This window comes from Gorilla gorilla, chromosome 16 (genome assembly GCF_029281585.2).
Source record: "Gorilla gorilla gorilla isolate KB3781 chromosome 16, NHGRI_mGorGor1-v2.1_pri, whole genome shotgun sequence".
NCBI classification, from domain to species: domain Eukaryota; kingdom Metazoa; phylum Chordata; class Mammalia; order Primates; family Hominidae; genus Gorilla; species Gorilla gorilla.
This window is the reverse complement of record NC_073240.2, coordinates 100,368,446-100,383,133: the sequence shown is the minus strand read 5'-3', so window position 1 is coordinate 100,383,133 and position 14,688 is coordinate 100,368,446. Positions and strand designations below refer to the sequence as shown.

The window sequence follows — 14,688 nt, the reverse complement described above, 5'->3', positions numbered from 1 at the left end:
TGTTAACCAGATAGCTTTTTGTTCCTTTCACAGAGAGCAACCTCGATCCTGAGAGAGTCCCTGGAAGCCAAAGTGGAAGCATTTGGCGATTTCAGTCCCGAGGTGGCAGAGACATACTGGCTCCTGGGAGGAGCAGACCTGGCGCAGGGGAACCACAGTGGGGCCCACAAGAAACTGAAGAAGGTAAAGCTGGAACCGGTACTAACATGAGACTAGGCTGTCCCTCCCCTCTCCAAGGTCAATTTCTCTCCCTTGTGGTGGTTCTTTTAAATGAAACTTTACAAGTGGCTTGTTTAGATAGGATGACATCACTTTTGTGGTAGATCTAACCTAATACTTTTTGGGTAAAAGACATAGTAAGCCTCTTAGACATACATATTTTTTAAATGAATTATCAATTTTTACTATGCAAATATTTTTAATTTTTTATGTAGTACAATTGATCAGTCCTTTATGTTTGCGGTGCTCTCTCTATACTGAGTTTATAGAGGAATTCTCTTACACTTTCTTCAGTTGTCATTCTTTAAATTTGGAGTTTATTTGTGTGGATGGCATGAGGAATGGATCTAATCTTACCTTTTTTCCAAATGGCCACCCAGTTGTCCAGCATCATTTAATTAGAGAGCCCTTCTATGCTCCAGTGACTTCAGATAACAACTTCATCATATACTGATTTTCTTTATGGACTTAAGTCTATTTCTAGATTTCTGTTCTCTTCCACTAGTCTTTCTGTTTATTCATGTGTCAATATTTCAGTTTTAATTACAGAGATTTTATAGAATGATTTAATATGTGATAGGAGTAGACACCCCTTATGGCTTTTCTTTTACTAGAATATCAGGTGTTCTAGCTATTCTTCCATGTTTATTTTTCTACATGAATTTTTGTATCAATTTGTCTAACTCCATAAAGAGCTTGTTAGTATTTTTATTGCATTATTTATAAATAAATCTTGTGAGAATTGACAACTTTGTAATATTGAGTTTTTCTATCCAAGAACAATCTTTCCATTTCTTCATGCCTACTTTTATATCTTTCAGGCACATCCAAAAGCGTTCTTCATATAGGTTTTGTATATTTCTTATTAAGTTTAATTCTAACCATTTGATCTTCGTTATTACTACTATAAATGGAGATTTATCTACTGTTATATCTTTTGATTTTTTTAATATATGAACCCAGTTGATTTCTCTGTGTAAATTTTATATCCTGCTAATTGCTTAATTCTTTTATTGCTTGAGTTAATTCAATCATTGATTCTCCCAGGTTTTGGGGGTATTCTATTACATTATCTGCAAATAGACTTAGTTTTACTTTATGCTTTCCAGTTCTTATGCCTCCAATTTATTTCTTTTGTCTAACTGCATTGGCTTATACCTCCAATATAATAATAAACAGTAGTGGAGATAATGGGCATCCTTGCCATGTTCCTGATCTTAGTGTAAATGCCTCTAGTGATTCTTTATTTAATAGATGCTGGTTTTAGAACTAAGGTTTATATATTTTATCATGTTAAGAAAATATCCATCAATTCCTATTATTGTGAGTGCTTTTTTAATTAGAACTAAGTGTTGAATTTTACCAAAGGCTTTTTCAGCATCAGTGGAGATTATCAGATGGTTCTTCTTAGATCATTTAAATAAATCACAATAAATAAATTTATTTCACACTACCGGAGATTGGGTAATTTATAAAGAAAATAAATTTATTTATTTTAATTCTGGAGCCTGGGAAGTCCAAGATCCAGGGGCTGGCATTTGGCAAGGGCCTTCCTGCTGCATCATCCCTTGGCAGAAAGCGAAAGGAAATGAGAGAGAGAAAGGGAGAGAGAGAAAAGGAGGCCAAACTCAGCCTTACATAACCAAACCACTCCCAAGATAACAGCATTAATCTATGCATGAGGGCAGAGTCCTCATGGCCTAATCCACTCTCATTAGGCTGCATCTCTCAACGGTGTTGCATTTTGGATTAAGTTTCCAACACATGCTTTTTGGGAAGCACATTCAAACCATAGCAGATGTTGATTCTGTATGCTAACATTTATTTTAGGATTTTTGTGCCAATATTTGTATGTATTATTTGTTTAAGGATCAATGTTATATTTGCTTATAAAAATAATTTGGAATTTTACCTTATCTTTCATGCACTGAAAGAATTTATGCAGCATTGAAACTCTGCAGTCTTTGGAGGTTTATGTCTTCTGTGACATCCTTTAGACCTGGTGCTTCTTTTGTAGGGAAATTCCTTGACAATTTTCTCTATTTCTTTTACAAAAAGTGGTCTGTTGAAGCTTTCTGTCCCTAATGGGGTCATTTTGGCAAACTGTATTTTTCTAGATAATTATCCATTTCACTTATATTTTCAGATTTATTTGCATGGAGATTTGAAAAGTGGTCTCATGAATTTTAAATCTTTCTACTTTTTAACAGTTATTTTCCCATTATAATTTCTTAGTTTTATATTTGGGTTTTCTCCCTTTTTCCTTGACTTAGTTTGTCTGTTGTGTTAATTTTTTCAAAGAGCCAGGACTTTAATCCCATAAATCCTATTCTCTACTTCCTTAATTTCTGATTTTATCTTTATTATTTCTGTCCTTGTACCTTATTTTGTTTTGCTCTGTTGAAATTTTTTTCTGTGTTTACGAGTTGGGAATTTAATTCATTTGTTTTCATTTTATTAATCTGTTTATGAATATGAAATTTTCTCTTATTGTTCTAAATGTATCTCATAAGTTACATCATATGTTTTCATTACATTAATTAGTTTCAAAATGGGGAAAACCTGGGAAACCCTAAGTAACATAATTAATCAAACCAAAAGAATTAACTAGTTCTGAGGGGCTATCCTATAAATCAAGTATTTTTCTCTTATGATTTTTCTGATTCTGCTGCAAAAGACAGTAGATTTGGTAACATGTGTGACACCTCTTTGTTAATGAGATGACACGTATCTGCTATCAGTTAGGTAGCAAATAGTTACTTGGCACCTTCAATAGGCCAGTCATGTGCTAGCCAGACCTGGGGGAAAACAGTGACCAAGACAAATATGAACCTTGTCTTTGTGAGTTCCCAGTCTAGCCAGGAAGAAATATATTAAATCAATCATTTTTAATAATTTAAACATTACCCATATGCCAAAGACATTTTAGTGAGGGAGAGGTGAGATGGAAGCTGAGGGTGGCAGGTTCCCTGCGTTTGCCCATGTGTCACCTCCATATAGTAAGAGCCAATGCTGGCCAGGCACGGTGGCTCATGCCTATAATCCTAGAACTTTGGGAGGCCAAGGAACGCAGACCACTTGAGACCAGGAGTTCGAGACCAGCTTGGCCAACACAGCGAAACCCTGTCTCTACTAAAAATACAAATAATTAGCTGGGCATGGTGGCACACGCCTGTAATCCCAGCTACTGAGGTGGGAGGATCGCTTGAACCTAGGAGGCAGAGGTTGTAGAGAGCTGAGATCATGCCACTGCACTCCACCCTGAGTGACAAAGTGAGACCCTGTAAAAAAAAGAGCCAGTGCTTTTTGAGTGGTTGTTACACCAGTGGCACCGTGTTAAGTGATTCGTGTATATTAACTCATTTAACCCCTACAGTAACCCTAAGAGGTGGTGTATTAGGCCATTCTTGCATTGCTATAAAGAAATACCTGAGGCCAGGCGTGGTGGTTCATGCCTGTAATCCCAGCACTTTGGAGGCTGAGCTGGGCAGATCACCTGAGGTCAGAAGTTAGAGACCAGCCTGGCGAACATGGCGAAACCCCGTCTCTACTAAAAATACAAAAATTAGCTGCTGGCGCATACCTGTGATCTCAGCTATGTGGGGAGGCTGAGGCAGGAGAGTCGCTTGAACTCGGGAGGCAGAGGTTGCAGTGAGCCGAGATCATGCCACTACACTCCAGCCTGGGGCACAGAGCAAGAAAGACTCCATCTCAAAAGAAAAAGAAAAAAAAAAGAAATACTTGAGACGGAGTAATTTATAAAGAAAAGAGGTTTAATTGGATTACGATTCTGCAGGCTGTACAAGCATGATGCTGGTATCTGCTCAGCTTCTGGGAAGGCCTCAGGGAGCTCTTACTTACGGCAGAAGGCAAAGTGGGAGAAGGCACATCGCATGGGGAAAGCAGGAGCAAGAGAGAATGGGGAAGTGCCACATACTTTTAAACAGCCAGATCTCATGAGAGCTCACTCACTATCATGAGGACAGCACTAAGAGGATAGTGCTAAAACATTCATGAGAAATCCCCACCCATAGGATCCAGTCACCTCCCACCAGGCCCCACCTCCAATATTGGGGATTATAATTCAACATGAGATTGGGGTGGGGACAAATATACAAACTATATCACTTGGATACCTCTACTCTGTATTTTATAAAGAGGGAAACTGAGGCTGAGAGAGACGTGTCTTGGCCTTGACCTCGTGGCTCAGAGTTGTTGGAGTGGAGATTTTTTGTATTTTTAGTAGAGATGGTTTCGCCATGTTGGCCAGGTGGTCGGCATCGCACAGTGTATACTACAGGGCCATCTATTTCACATCCTGGAATTCCAAGACTTGTTTTTGAACAAGGGGTCCCTGAGCTTCAAAAATGTTTGGAAGCGAATGGCACAGTGGAGAGAATGCCAAGATTGGGACAGTAGGAGTCTTTGGGTTGTCACTGACAGAATACAACTGAAACTAGCTCAGGTATAAAGGGGTGTCTATTGTCTTGTGGTTTCCAAATAAGGGCCGACAGCCAGTGATTCGCCGGCAGGATGCAGCTGAGCCTCAGCTAGACTCTCATGCCAGGAGGGCGCTCTGTGTCCAGGACTTCTCCTTGCTCCTCTCTGCACATCTTCCTCATCTCTCATGGCAATGTCTTCCCTCAAGGTGAAGATCAAGGCTGGCAACACTCCACAGAGTTTTACTTTCTGTCCCTGTGCCTTTTCTTTTCTCAGCTTGAAAGACCTCAAAGACCTCAGGGAAAGACTGACGGGCCTGGCTTGAATCCAGGGCCCACCCCTGGCTCAGTCAGCCAAGGCCAGGAGAGTGGTAAGCTATAAAAACATGGTGCTTCCAAGGTAACTGGGTGGCCTGGGGTGGAGGTGGCACAGGAAACACTATCCTATAGTCAGAAGACCTGGGACAGGGTTGCCAGCATCCCTCCCTGTTTTTGGCACATGTGCAATGAATACAATAGGAATGAAGTAGCCCCTTCCCTTAAAAATGTCCCAGACCAATGAGGGAGTTACAGACGGTAACCTCCCAAGTGCTCAGTTCCGTGCGGCAGGTCCATACTGGGATCTACGGGAGTGAAGAGATTTAGGGAAAGTGTCCAGATAAGTAGCCCTGAAAAAAAAGAGTGTAGGCTAAGAGAAACAGGAATTCCCAGGCTGGTGGGTTGGAAGAAGGACGCTCAGAGGCAGGACAGCAAAGTACATCTAAGGAACAAAAAGCAGTTGGAGCTGGCTGGCTGTAGGGTTGCTGGTGGGAGAGGCGCAGGGCAAATGCCTAATACCAGGTTTGCCAGGTGAAGGGGGTGAGACCTGATCCTTTAAGCAAGGGTCCCAAACTATGGCCCACAGGCCAAATGCAGCCCTCCACCTGCTTTTGTGTGGCCCTCAAGTTAAACGTTTTTTATACATGATCATTTACAACCCATCTGATGATAGGGAACACTAACTTTGAACTTCAAGTAAGTGAAAAGTTATCCTCCCCCCAAAATGAATCTATTTTTCTCATTGGTAGAACTATAGAACTATATTGCCCCCAAAAATGTGCTTATTATTATATCTTGAATTTCATCAGAAGAAATTTGTGGAAATTTGTCGTCTCTCTTGTTATATAAGTGCTGCACCTACCTAGTAGCCTCAACTTTGTCTCTTGGACTATTACGTCTACAATATTTACCATATGGCCCTTTGCAGAAAATTTTTTGAGCCTTGCTCTAAGCAACTGGGAGCTTGGAGGGAATGCTAATAAGCAGGGCACAATGGGTCTAGAGTTGTCCTTTGGAATTTTTTTTTTAATCACTATGAGGATAGTGTTGAGGATGGAATGGAGTGGACCAAGAATGGAGACAAAAGGACTCAGTTTTCTTTGTCCTCCTTCCATCCCGAAGTTTTAGGGATCGAATGAGATGAACTGAGTGAGGCTGTTCTAATGAGCACTGGAGACTGCCTACGTGCAGGCCATGCAGGCCGCTGGGAAGCTTTTCCAACCATCAGCGCCTCTGCAGGAGAGAGGAAAACGCAGAGCCAACGCGCTGCCTGCCACTGGGAATACCTGCTTTCCTTCCCCCTCCTCACTTATCCCATGAAGAAGGTAGATGACATCTGGAAAAACTCTTCCTAGGGTTCAGCCCAGCCACTGCACCCCAGGCAGGGGAAGGACCTCAGAATAGAGGAGGGTGGCAAATGATAACAGAGATACACAGAAAGTTGAGCAGGGCTGAACAGGACCACACAGACCTTCACACTGTCACCGCTGGCTCCCGGTGGGACTGAACTGGTACCATGGGCCCCACCGTACACTCACTGCTGCCAGGTGTGGCTCATACGTCATTCCTCATCTTCACAGCAACTCTGCAGGTCAGACCTGCATAGCTCTGTTAAACAGAGAAGGGGCCTGAGGCTCCCAGAAGTAAGCAGTGGTCTGTGGGCAGGTTGCTCTTATATAAGGCCTGACTCTTTACTCTATGCCCGTGGCTCACCAAGTGTGCATCTTAAGCCCCCTGCATCAGGGTCACCTTCTGAACCAGGGTCCCCTTCTGAACCAGAGTCTCTGGGGCAGGGGCCAGGTGCCCAGGGTTCTGCATGTTGGCCAGTTTCCTAGGCGGAGGCTGAGAATCACTGCTCTGGGCCACACTGCCACCCTAGAGGCTAAAAATCAGCTCGGCTTCAAGAAACTCTAAGGGTGCATCACCCCAAAGCCTGTGGTAGAAGCTGGTGACCTGTTTTTCCTTTGGTTTGGCCTTGTTTACCATCAGTCCTGAAAACAATGGCATTGGCATCTTAAAGACACCTGTTTGCCAGGCTCCAAGAGAAACGATGGGCACTCATATTTCTGAATGTTGTGCACTGTCGTGCGTGCAGTTCTGATCTCCACTCCTCCACATGTACCTATGTGAGGACAGGCTGACTGCTCTGTGAATACGAGGGCACACATGGGGACTTGAAACATGCTTTTCACATCTGCTGCTGACTGGAGTTTCTCAAATGCCATATTTAGCATTGAACTCTTGAAGCCAGCAGTTCCTAGAGCTAAGCACCGCCCGGCGACTGTGGCTCTCGTGTTTATCACAGCAGCAGCTGCCTCCCCTAAGTTTTCAACTCAGCAGCAGGAACCCACTCAACAGTGGCTTTTCCAGATGTACCCTCCTGCACTGAATGGTCCAGGCATGGACCCACAGGCCTGAAAAACAAAAAACAGGAAGGCCTGGGAAACAAGGCACACACACAGCAGGATTAAATCACCAAAAAGGAAACCGTATTATTGCTCTGCCTTTTAAAGGCATCTGCCTGCAGGGGAAAATCACAGAATTCTCTTGGCTCCAGATGGAAATTTCCACAGCAAAAGTTCACCTACTTGTACAACATAGAAACCTGATTGTATTCTGGAATGGTCATCGTCACCAACGTTTTCATCAGGTGAAAGGCTGCAGAAAGAATTCCTGAAGGCAGCTTCATAGATCAGGAACATCTCAGGAGTATACTGAGCCCAGGAACACTGTGAAGTCAGATTTGGGTCCAGTCGTCATCTGGCCTCCGTATTAGGTACTATCTTTAGCAGGGTTCAGTCCACTGCCTCACTACTTTAGCTGTGGGCATGAAACATTTCCACACAAAAAAAATTGTATGTGACCCCTTTCTTCAAAAACTCAAAGCCCACTAAAATGAATCTTTTTATGAAAGGAGTTGGAACTTGGAACGTAGTTTTTATTCAGAGGTTGTAGGCAAGAAAGCCAATGCTAAGAAGGTCTTTTTTTTTTTTTTTTTTTTGGTACGGAGTCTCACTCTGTCGCCCAGGCTGGAGTGCAGTGGCGCGATCTCGGCTCACTGCAACCTCCACCTGCCGGGTTCAAGCGATTCTCCTGCCTCAGCCTCCCGAGTAGTTTGGACTACAGGCATGTGCCACCATGCCTGGCTAACTTGTGTATTTTTAGTTGAGATGGAGTTTCACCATGCTGGCCAGGCTGATCTCAAACTCCTGACCTCATGATCCACCTGCCTCGGCCTCCCAAAGTGCTAGGCTTACAGGCGTAAGCCACCACGCCCGGGCTAGGAAGGTCTTATGTGGTCATAGGTCAAGACTGGAGAATAGGCTATTGAGTCCCTGCTATACTCCAGCCATTCCTCCAAGCAGGCCAATACACACAGCCTTCCTAGGGAAGGCCATACCTTATGTTAGAATCCATTCCCTGTAATTCCATCAGTGGCCCCCTTTGTTTTACTTTCCCTTTAGCATATTTGGTGTTTTCCTTGTTGTCCTGGATATACCAGGAATTCCGAGCCAAATTTGGAGTCCCCACAGAGCCACCACGCCACTCCACATTGTTTTCACGTGTAGAGCCTCATTTGTCCTTGATCCTGATTTTTATAATCATCTTTGACTAACCCACTGTTGGACTGCAACAGCCCACCTTTTTTAAAGAGAAGGTCATAATGACATTAATTGCATATAAAAAGTCTTGTTCTTGGGTTGAGAAGTGTGCTTAAAGACTCTTCAAGCACTTGTGACTTGAAGATGTTTGTAAATCAGTTTATATGAGAATGAGAGCCAATTGTTAAAGGGGTCATGGTCATTCATTCTTATTTTGGTTAAGAATGAATTTGGAGGCTGGGCATGGTGGCTCACGCCTGTAATCCCAGCACTTTGGGAGGCTGAGGCAGGAGGATCACGAGGTCAGGAGATCGAGACCATCCTGGCTAACAAAGTGAAACTCCATCTCTACTAAAAATACAAAAAATTAGCCGGGTGTGGTGGCGGGCGCCTGTAGTCCCAGCTAATCGGGAGGCTGAGGCAGGAGAATGGCGTGAACCTGGGAGGCGGAGCTTGCAGTGAGCTGAGATCGCGCCACTGCACTCCAGCCTGGGTGACAGAGCGAGACTCTGTCTCAAAAAAAAGAATGAATTTGGAGGCCCGGCGCTGTGGCTCACACCTATAATCCCAACACTTTGGGAGGCCGAGGCGGGTGGACCACCTGTCAAGAGTTCAAGACCAGACTGGCCAACATGGTGAAACCCCATCTCTACTAAAAATATAAAAATTAGCCAGGTGTGGTGGTGGCATGCCTGTAATCCCAGCTACTTGGGAGGCTGAGGCAGGAGAATTGCTTGAACCTGGGAGGCAGAGGTTGCAGTGAGCCGTGACCACACCGCTGCACTCCAGCCTGGGAGACAGAGCGAGACTCCATCTCAAAAAACAAGAATGAGTGTGGAGCCCCCCTTGCCCACTATAGGCTGTGTGGTAATAAGAATTCCAGTTCTTCTGACCACAGGCCTCCCTGGCATCATCAGCTGCGGGGAAAAGGCACCCTCCTGAGGTTGAGCCCACCCAGCTATGGCACCCAGGCACAGTGCCCCTCCATGTTTGCTATCCCTTGGAAAACACTTGATTTGTAGTGTACACAGACTGCCCACTGACAAGGCTACATTTGCTGTGGAAAAGCTCCTCAAACATCAGAACTCTGACCATGGCTTAGTGAGTGTACAGTGCCTCAGAGGGTCATCAGCTGTCCCACAAGGTCTGGAGGGGTGCAGAACTGTGGGTCTGGACAGACCATCCTGGCCTGAGGCTCTCTAGCGGTTTTTCAGAGCTTCGCTGGAAACAGTGAGTTTATGGGTACATGGCCAGGGATGGAGGGAAAAGCAAAAGCTCCTATTACATAAATCTAGTGTAACTTTAAACAAGTTGAAAGAGCAATCGTCAGGGATGGCTGGTGTGGATAGCACAGACTCGGGAAGGACTAAACCAGATCGCTGAGCTGCATGTAATAGGGAAATTTGCCAAGAGAAGGCAGCTCAGAAGGCCCAGCTTTAAGAGTCTGCATCCCTTGCCTTGGCTGGCTTAGAAATAGGCAGATCCAGCTTTTATACAAAAAGCCGGCTCCACTTGAAAAAGAAACCATAATTTCTATGTGGGTACACAGCAGGATTTCTCTCAATAGCAAGTCCTGCCAATGCATTTATTTTCTAAATATTTGTATTGCAGTCGTTGTGGAGAAGGATGGTGGTACCTTGCTCCAGTACAGTAGCCAAGGGATGGAACAAAGTCGTGGGGGAGTCGAGGGATGTCGATAAGGACATTAGAACCCATGGGACTTGGCAACCTGGAGGTGAGGAGTGAGGGAGACAGCAAGGATGACATCCATGCCCCCAGGGCTGGCACCCAGGAGATACTCAGGGAGAGCTTTCTGAAAGAATCTGCTCTGAGGAGTTGTGCGGGTGGCAGTGGCTGGACCTCACCCCCTTTCTCCTTCATCTCCCATTTCCCTGCAAAGCCCAGGATCCCCCTTCCCACCTTCCCTGTGTTTCTCTCATGAGAGGCTCCCTACCCACCCACCAGTGCCTCAGTCCTCTGGTCATAGGATCAGTGTCCCTTCAAGTAAGGGAGCTGCAGGGCTGTGTGAGAGGGACAGACAGAGAAAGAAAGAGAGAGAGACAGAGATAGAGAGACATAGACTGAGAGAAAGAGGATGCAGGGGTGTGGTCTCTCAAACAAACACTCGGAATTCCTTCTCCCTGTGAGCCCACCACCACCACCACCACCTCCCCCCATCCCCACCACCTCCCTCCATCCCCATCCTGCCCTGTTTGTTCTTCACCTGCCGACTCCCCAGTCCTCAGGTGTCACTCCAGTGTCACCTCCTCACATAGGCCTCTGCTGGCCCAGGTACCCTGGATCGACCACCACCAAGGCCCTCCAGTATTCATTCATAGCCCCGTCGTCTTCTTTTCCTTTTGTAGCTCTTATCACAAGTTGTTGACATGTTTATTTATGTATTTTAAAAATATCTTTCTCCGCTACTCCATTAGAAGCCCCCTGAGAGCAAGGCTCACTTCTGCCCATTCTCCACTCCATCCCCGAAGTAGCCACAGGGTTGGCGTGTTGCTGGTGTTCAGCAGACACCTGCTTCAGGAAGTGGCGAATGTGGACAAAGACGTGGGTCCAGCCAGGATAAGGCTGGTATCTGGGTGGCTCAGAAAAACCACCCACTACCCCTGACTGTGTTTCTGTAGGGGAAGCCTGTCTGATGAATTACGTTTTGGTTTATTCCTTCAATTCCCCCAAGTTAGTCATTTCTGCCTGCCTTGTAATGGTTGGTAAATGAAAGCGTACTTCTATTTCTTGAAAGATTTATCACATTTCACGCTTCCAAGTAGTAAGGCTTCCGAAGTCATCTTTTCTCTTAGTATCAGCCTTGAGAATTGACATGAAAACAGAAGCACAATTTTCAAGTTTCTGAGTAACTTCTCCCCCGTGGACGTAATGTGGCATTGGATAATATGTGTAAAGAAGAGTAGTGATTTCAGATCCTCAGCATTAGAGCAATTTTTTAAAATTTACCTTTCTTTAGCTTTTTCATTTCATGTAAGTACAAAATACAAGTAATAGCTTGACGAGCCTGGCTTGGAACCTTACCAGAAATGAATAGTATGCTTTTCTCAATTTTCTGTTATGGAGTCACGTAGCCTTGTAACTTAAATGACCCTCTAGTTGCAGTCCTTGCTGCACTGTCTCCATTAATAAATAGGATGTGTTCCATCGGTACCTTCATCATCTGAAATTCCTCAATAGATGTTATGATGCAATTCTGGGACCTTAGGCAGGAGGTTAAGGGAGGAAGGGAGACACCACCAATCTACTTCTGCAGGATGCTGCTATAAAAATGGCCCTGAGTAACAGCTGCACATTTTCACAGATCCCCCTGAAACAGAAAATATTCTTCCTGAGTTTGGGTATTGAATTACTGTGGGTTTTTAAATGAGAGTATACCGAGTCACCTAACCCTGATCCCATAGCTGCCACTGAGCCACCCCTCTGTCCACACTGGGAAGGGTGTTAGCGCAAAGCCACCACAGCTAGGAGGATGGCTAACTGACGGCACCTATCCCAGCTTTCTTGGCTCCTGGGCTCCTTAGACTCCTAGCTTTCAAACCTCAAGCTCATGTCAAAAAGAATTCTTAAAGTTTGCATCAAATGCTTAAGATTGTCTCTCAACTACCGCAGCTTTCCGAATGAGTCCTAAGAGTAAGCAGCAAATAGTGAACAGCAGTCTTTCTCCTGTTGAAGGCTGGACTGTAATTTCGAGGGTTTTTAACACCACACACCCAATGGAACTTCCCTAGCAGAGGTTTTAGTAACTGATGAGCCACTGGAGCCCTAGGGTCCAACTGTGTCTTAAGGAGTCTACAGGCTCCATGTAAGAATCTCCCCAGCTTACGTGTTTGTCCTGTTTAATCACTCACTTAGCAACTGCTGCATCGGCTTGTGTGCCAGGGGTTGTGCAAGGCCCTGGAACACAGTGGTGAGCAAGACAAACATGGCCCCATTTAGGGACAGCCTGCAGGCTGGTATAAAAGCAGACATTCCCTTTTGTCTTCCTGCAAGGGAAAGAAAAGCTCCCTGTTTGGTATTTAAGGAATAATAGAAACACAAGTGACTTCTCACAACCCTGCATATAAAATCAAAGAGAATAAGAGCAATGTAATGAATGGCTCCTAAAATTCATCTGGACACTCAGGAGTTCAGTTTATTGTTCACTTTAAAGAAAAGTGAGAAACACCCCTTAGTGGCTGATTTCAAGGAGCAGCATATCTGCCTCTCAGAAGAATCTGGGGAGCACAGAATACCTTTATTTATGGTGGAGAATGTTCTACTGTCAAGGTTTGGCGAGTTCTTTACTTAGCTCAGCGACATGTTTACAATGCCTGGCTCCAGTAGGTTCAATTAACATTTATTGACTTCCTCTCTGTCAATGCCTGTGTTTTTAACAAAAGAATCAAAACACCTACTTCACACAAAAATGCTTAAGTAAATTTAACTAAGAAGAGCAGAATGCTGAAAAATTCAATTTATGTTTCTTAGATAAATACATAGCTATATAAAACATTTTCTAGTAGAAGTCCATAATGGGTTACTTTGCTGTTTTAAAAAGCTATCTTTGGAAGAGTAGTCAGTTAATGGATGACCATTCTTTCCAGCCTTGGTGCCTGCTCTTACACTGTAATCACACAAGGGATTAGTGAGGGGCTGAGGATTTGTTTCTGTCTCCTAGCTGACACCCCTTTGCATCTCTTTTCACTTCAGCTGGAATTTTGGACAAATCTCCTTAGTAAGGATAAGTAACCTTAGGGGAAACAAATATATTAATACCAGGAAGAGTTGAGTTTTGACAAAGGTCTAGGGGTAGGGTAAGGATGGGGCTCCCCTCTTCAGGGCTTGATTACTGAAAAGGATCTCTTGACCCAACCAGAATCTTCTCTCCTAACTCCACTCTTCTCTACGAACACAGTAGTGAAAATGCTCCCAGGGAAAATGGTGAGCACACAGGTTTGTAACAAGTGGGGATGGTTAGTAGACCCACTGAGAATTTGCATAAGCACTGTCAATTGCCTTCTCATTCTTCCCGGGGATTCGTGCATATTCACCAATGGTGTACGTCTTTCCCTAGAGAATGAGGGGCCAAGGAGAAGCAGCTTCAATCACCAAAGGGGTAGGATGGAAATTCCTCCGAGTATTAGATTTTGAAGGCAGTCTGTTAAGGCAGAGTGAACTGAGACCTCAGACTGTCTCAACTAACTGTTACAGTGTCAGTAAAACTCTAATGCCACAGTGAATGAATTAAAAACAAGCAGTGACAACATCACCTCTCAAAATGAGCTGTATCAGAGGCACTCATAAATATGTAAACACAGGGAAGTTTGGGTGGCTTTAAAATTAGCCCTGATCTTTTACACTGAGTGAAGGTATTTCTGGGCAAAATAGAGTCTATTCTGGTAAGAAGTGTTAACCCTGGAGAGAGGGGCCTCTCACTGATGGGTGGCAGTGGGGGAAGCAGCTTGCCTCTCTTGCTCTGTGGCCCTTTCTGAGCACCACCTCCTCTGCCAGGCCCAGTGTGCCCAGGCTTCCAATAGCTGTAACCCAAGCAGGGTGCTGGAAGGGTTTTCATCAGGTACCATGGGTGTCAAAAACATGTCCCCATCCCCTCCCCTCAAAGCAACGGAGCTTAGTCGAAGTTCCTAAATTTCTAGGGTCACAACAGCCTAAAGCATTAAAGCAACGCTGGCTCAACCCCATGGAATGAGCAGCTCAGCCCATTGCCTAGGCCAGGCCAAGGTCCCCGTGCAGATTTAGAAAGTCAAGGGCTTGTTGGACAGAGGGACAGGGATCCTTGCCTTTGTAGAATTTGAATTATGCATTAAATAAAAGAACAAGAAGAGTTTACTACTTCTTGATATTGTATATTTCTTAGTCAAATGACTACGAAATAGTGAATATTTTCTGTTATTTAAAAAATCCTGTCATATTCTCATCTGATAGTTACTTTTTTCAAAGGACAACCACATTCTCAATTCCTCAGACTGAAACATTCAGACAGTTTTTATAGTTTCCACAGCTTATAAAGACAAAGGCATTTGGCTGCTTGCATTTTAATTCTCTTGAAGACCTAAAAATGGTTGGCAGATCAGAATGAATAAACAGGCTTC

At 44.3% G+C, this 14,688-nt stretch overlaps 1 protein-coding gene across 39 annotated transcripts in view; it reads left to right on the top strand.

Annotated features, from left to right (window-relative positions):
* TTC23 (tetratricopeptide repeat domain 23) overlaps positions 1-14,688 on the top strand; it is a 114,947-nt gene that overhangs the window by 94,930 nt on the left and 5,329 nt on the right. For 36 of the 39 annotated variants that reach the window (XM_055364082.2, XM_055364080.2, XM_063698866.1 and 33 more), the window contains one exon: positions 34-183. In XM_055364082.2, coding sequence (XP_055220057.1) covers positions 34-183 — 150 coding nt within the window. Of the gene's footprint in view, positions 1-33; positions 964-4,935; positions 5,030-10,189; positions 10,314-14,688 lie in introns of those variants that run through there. The other 3 variants (XM_063698873.1, XM_063698874.1, XM_063698876.1) reach the window with 2 other exon arrangements.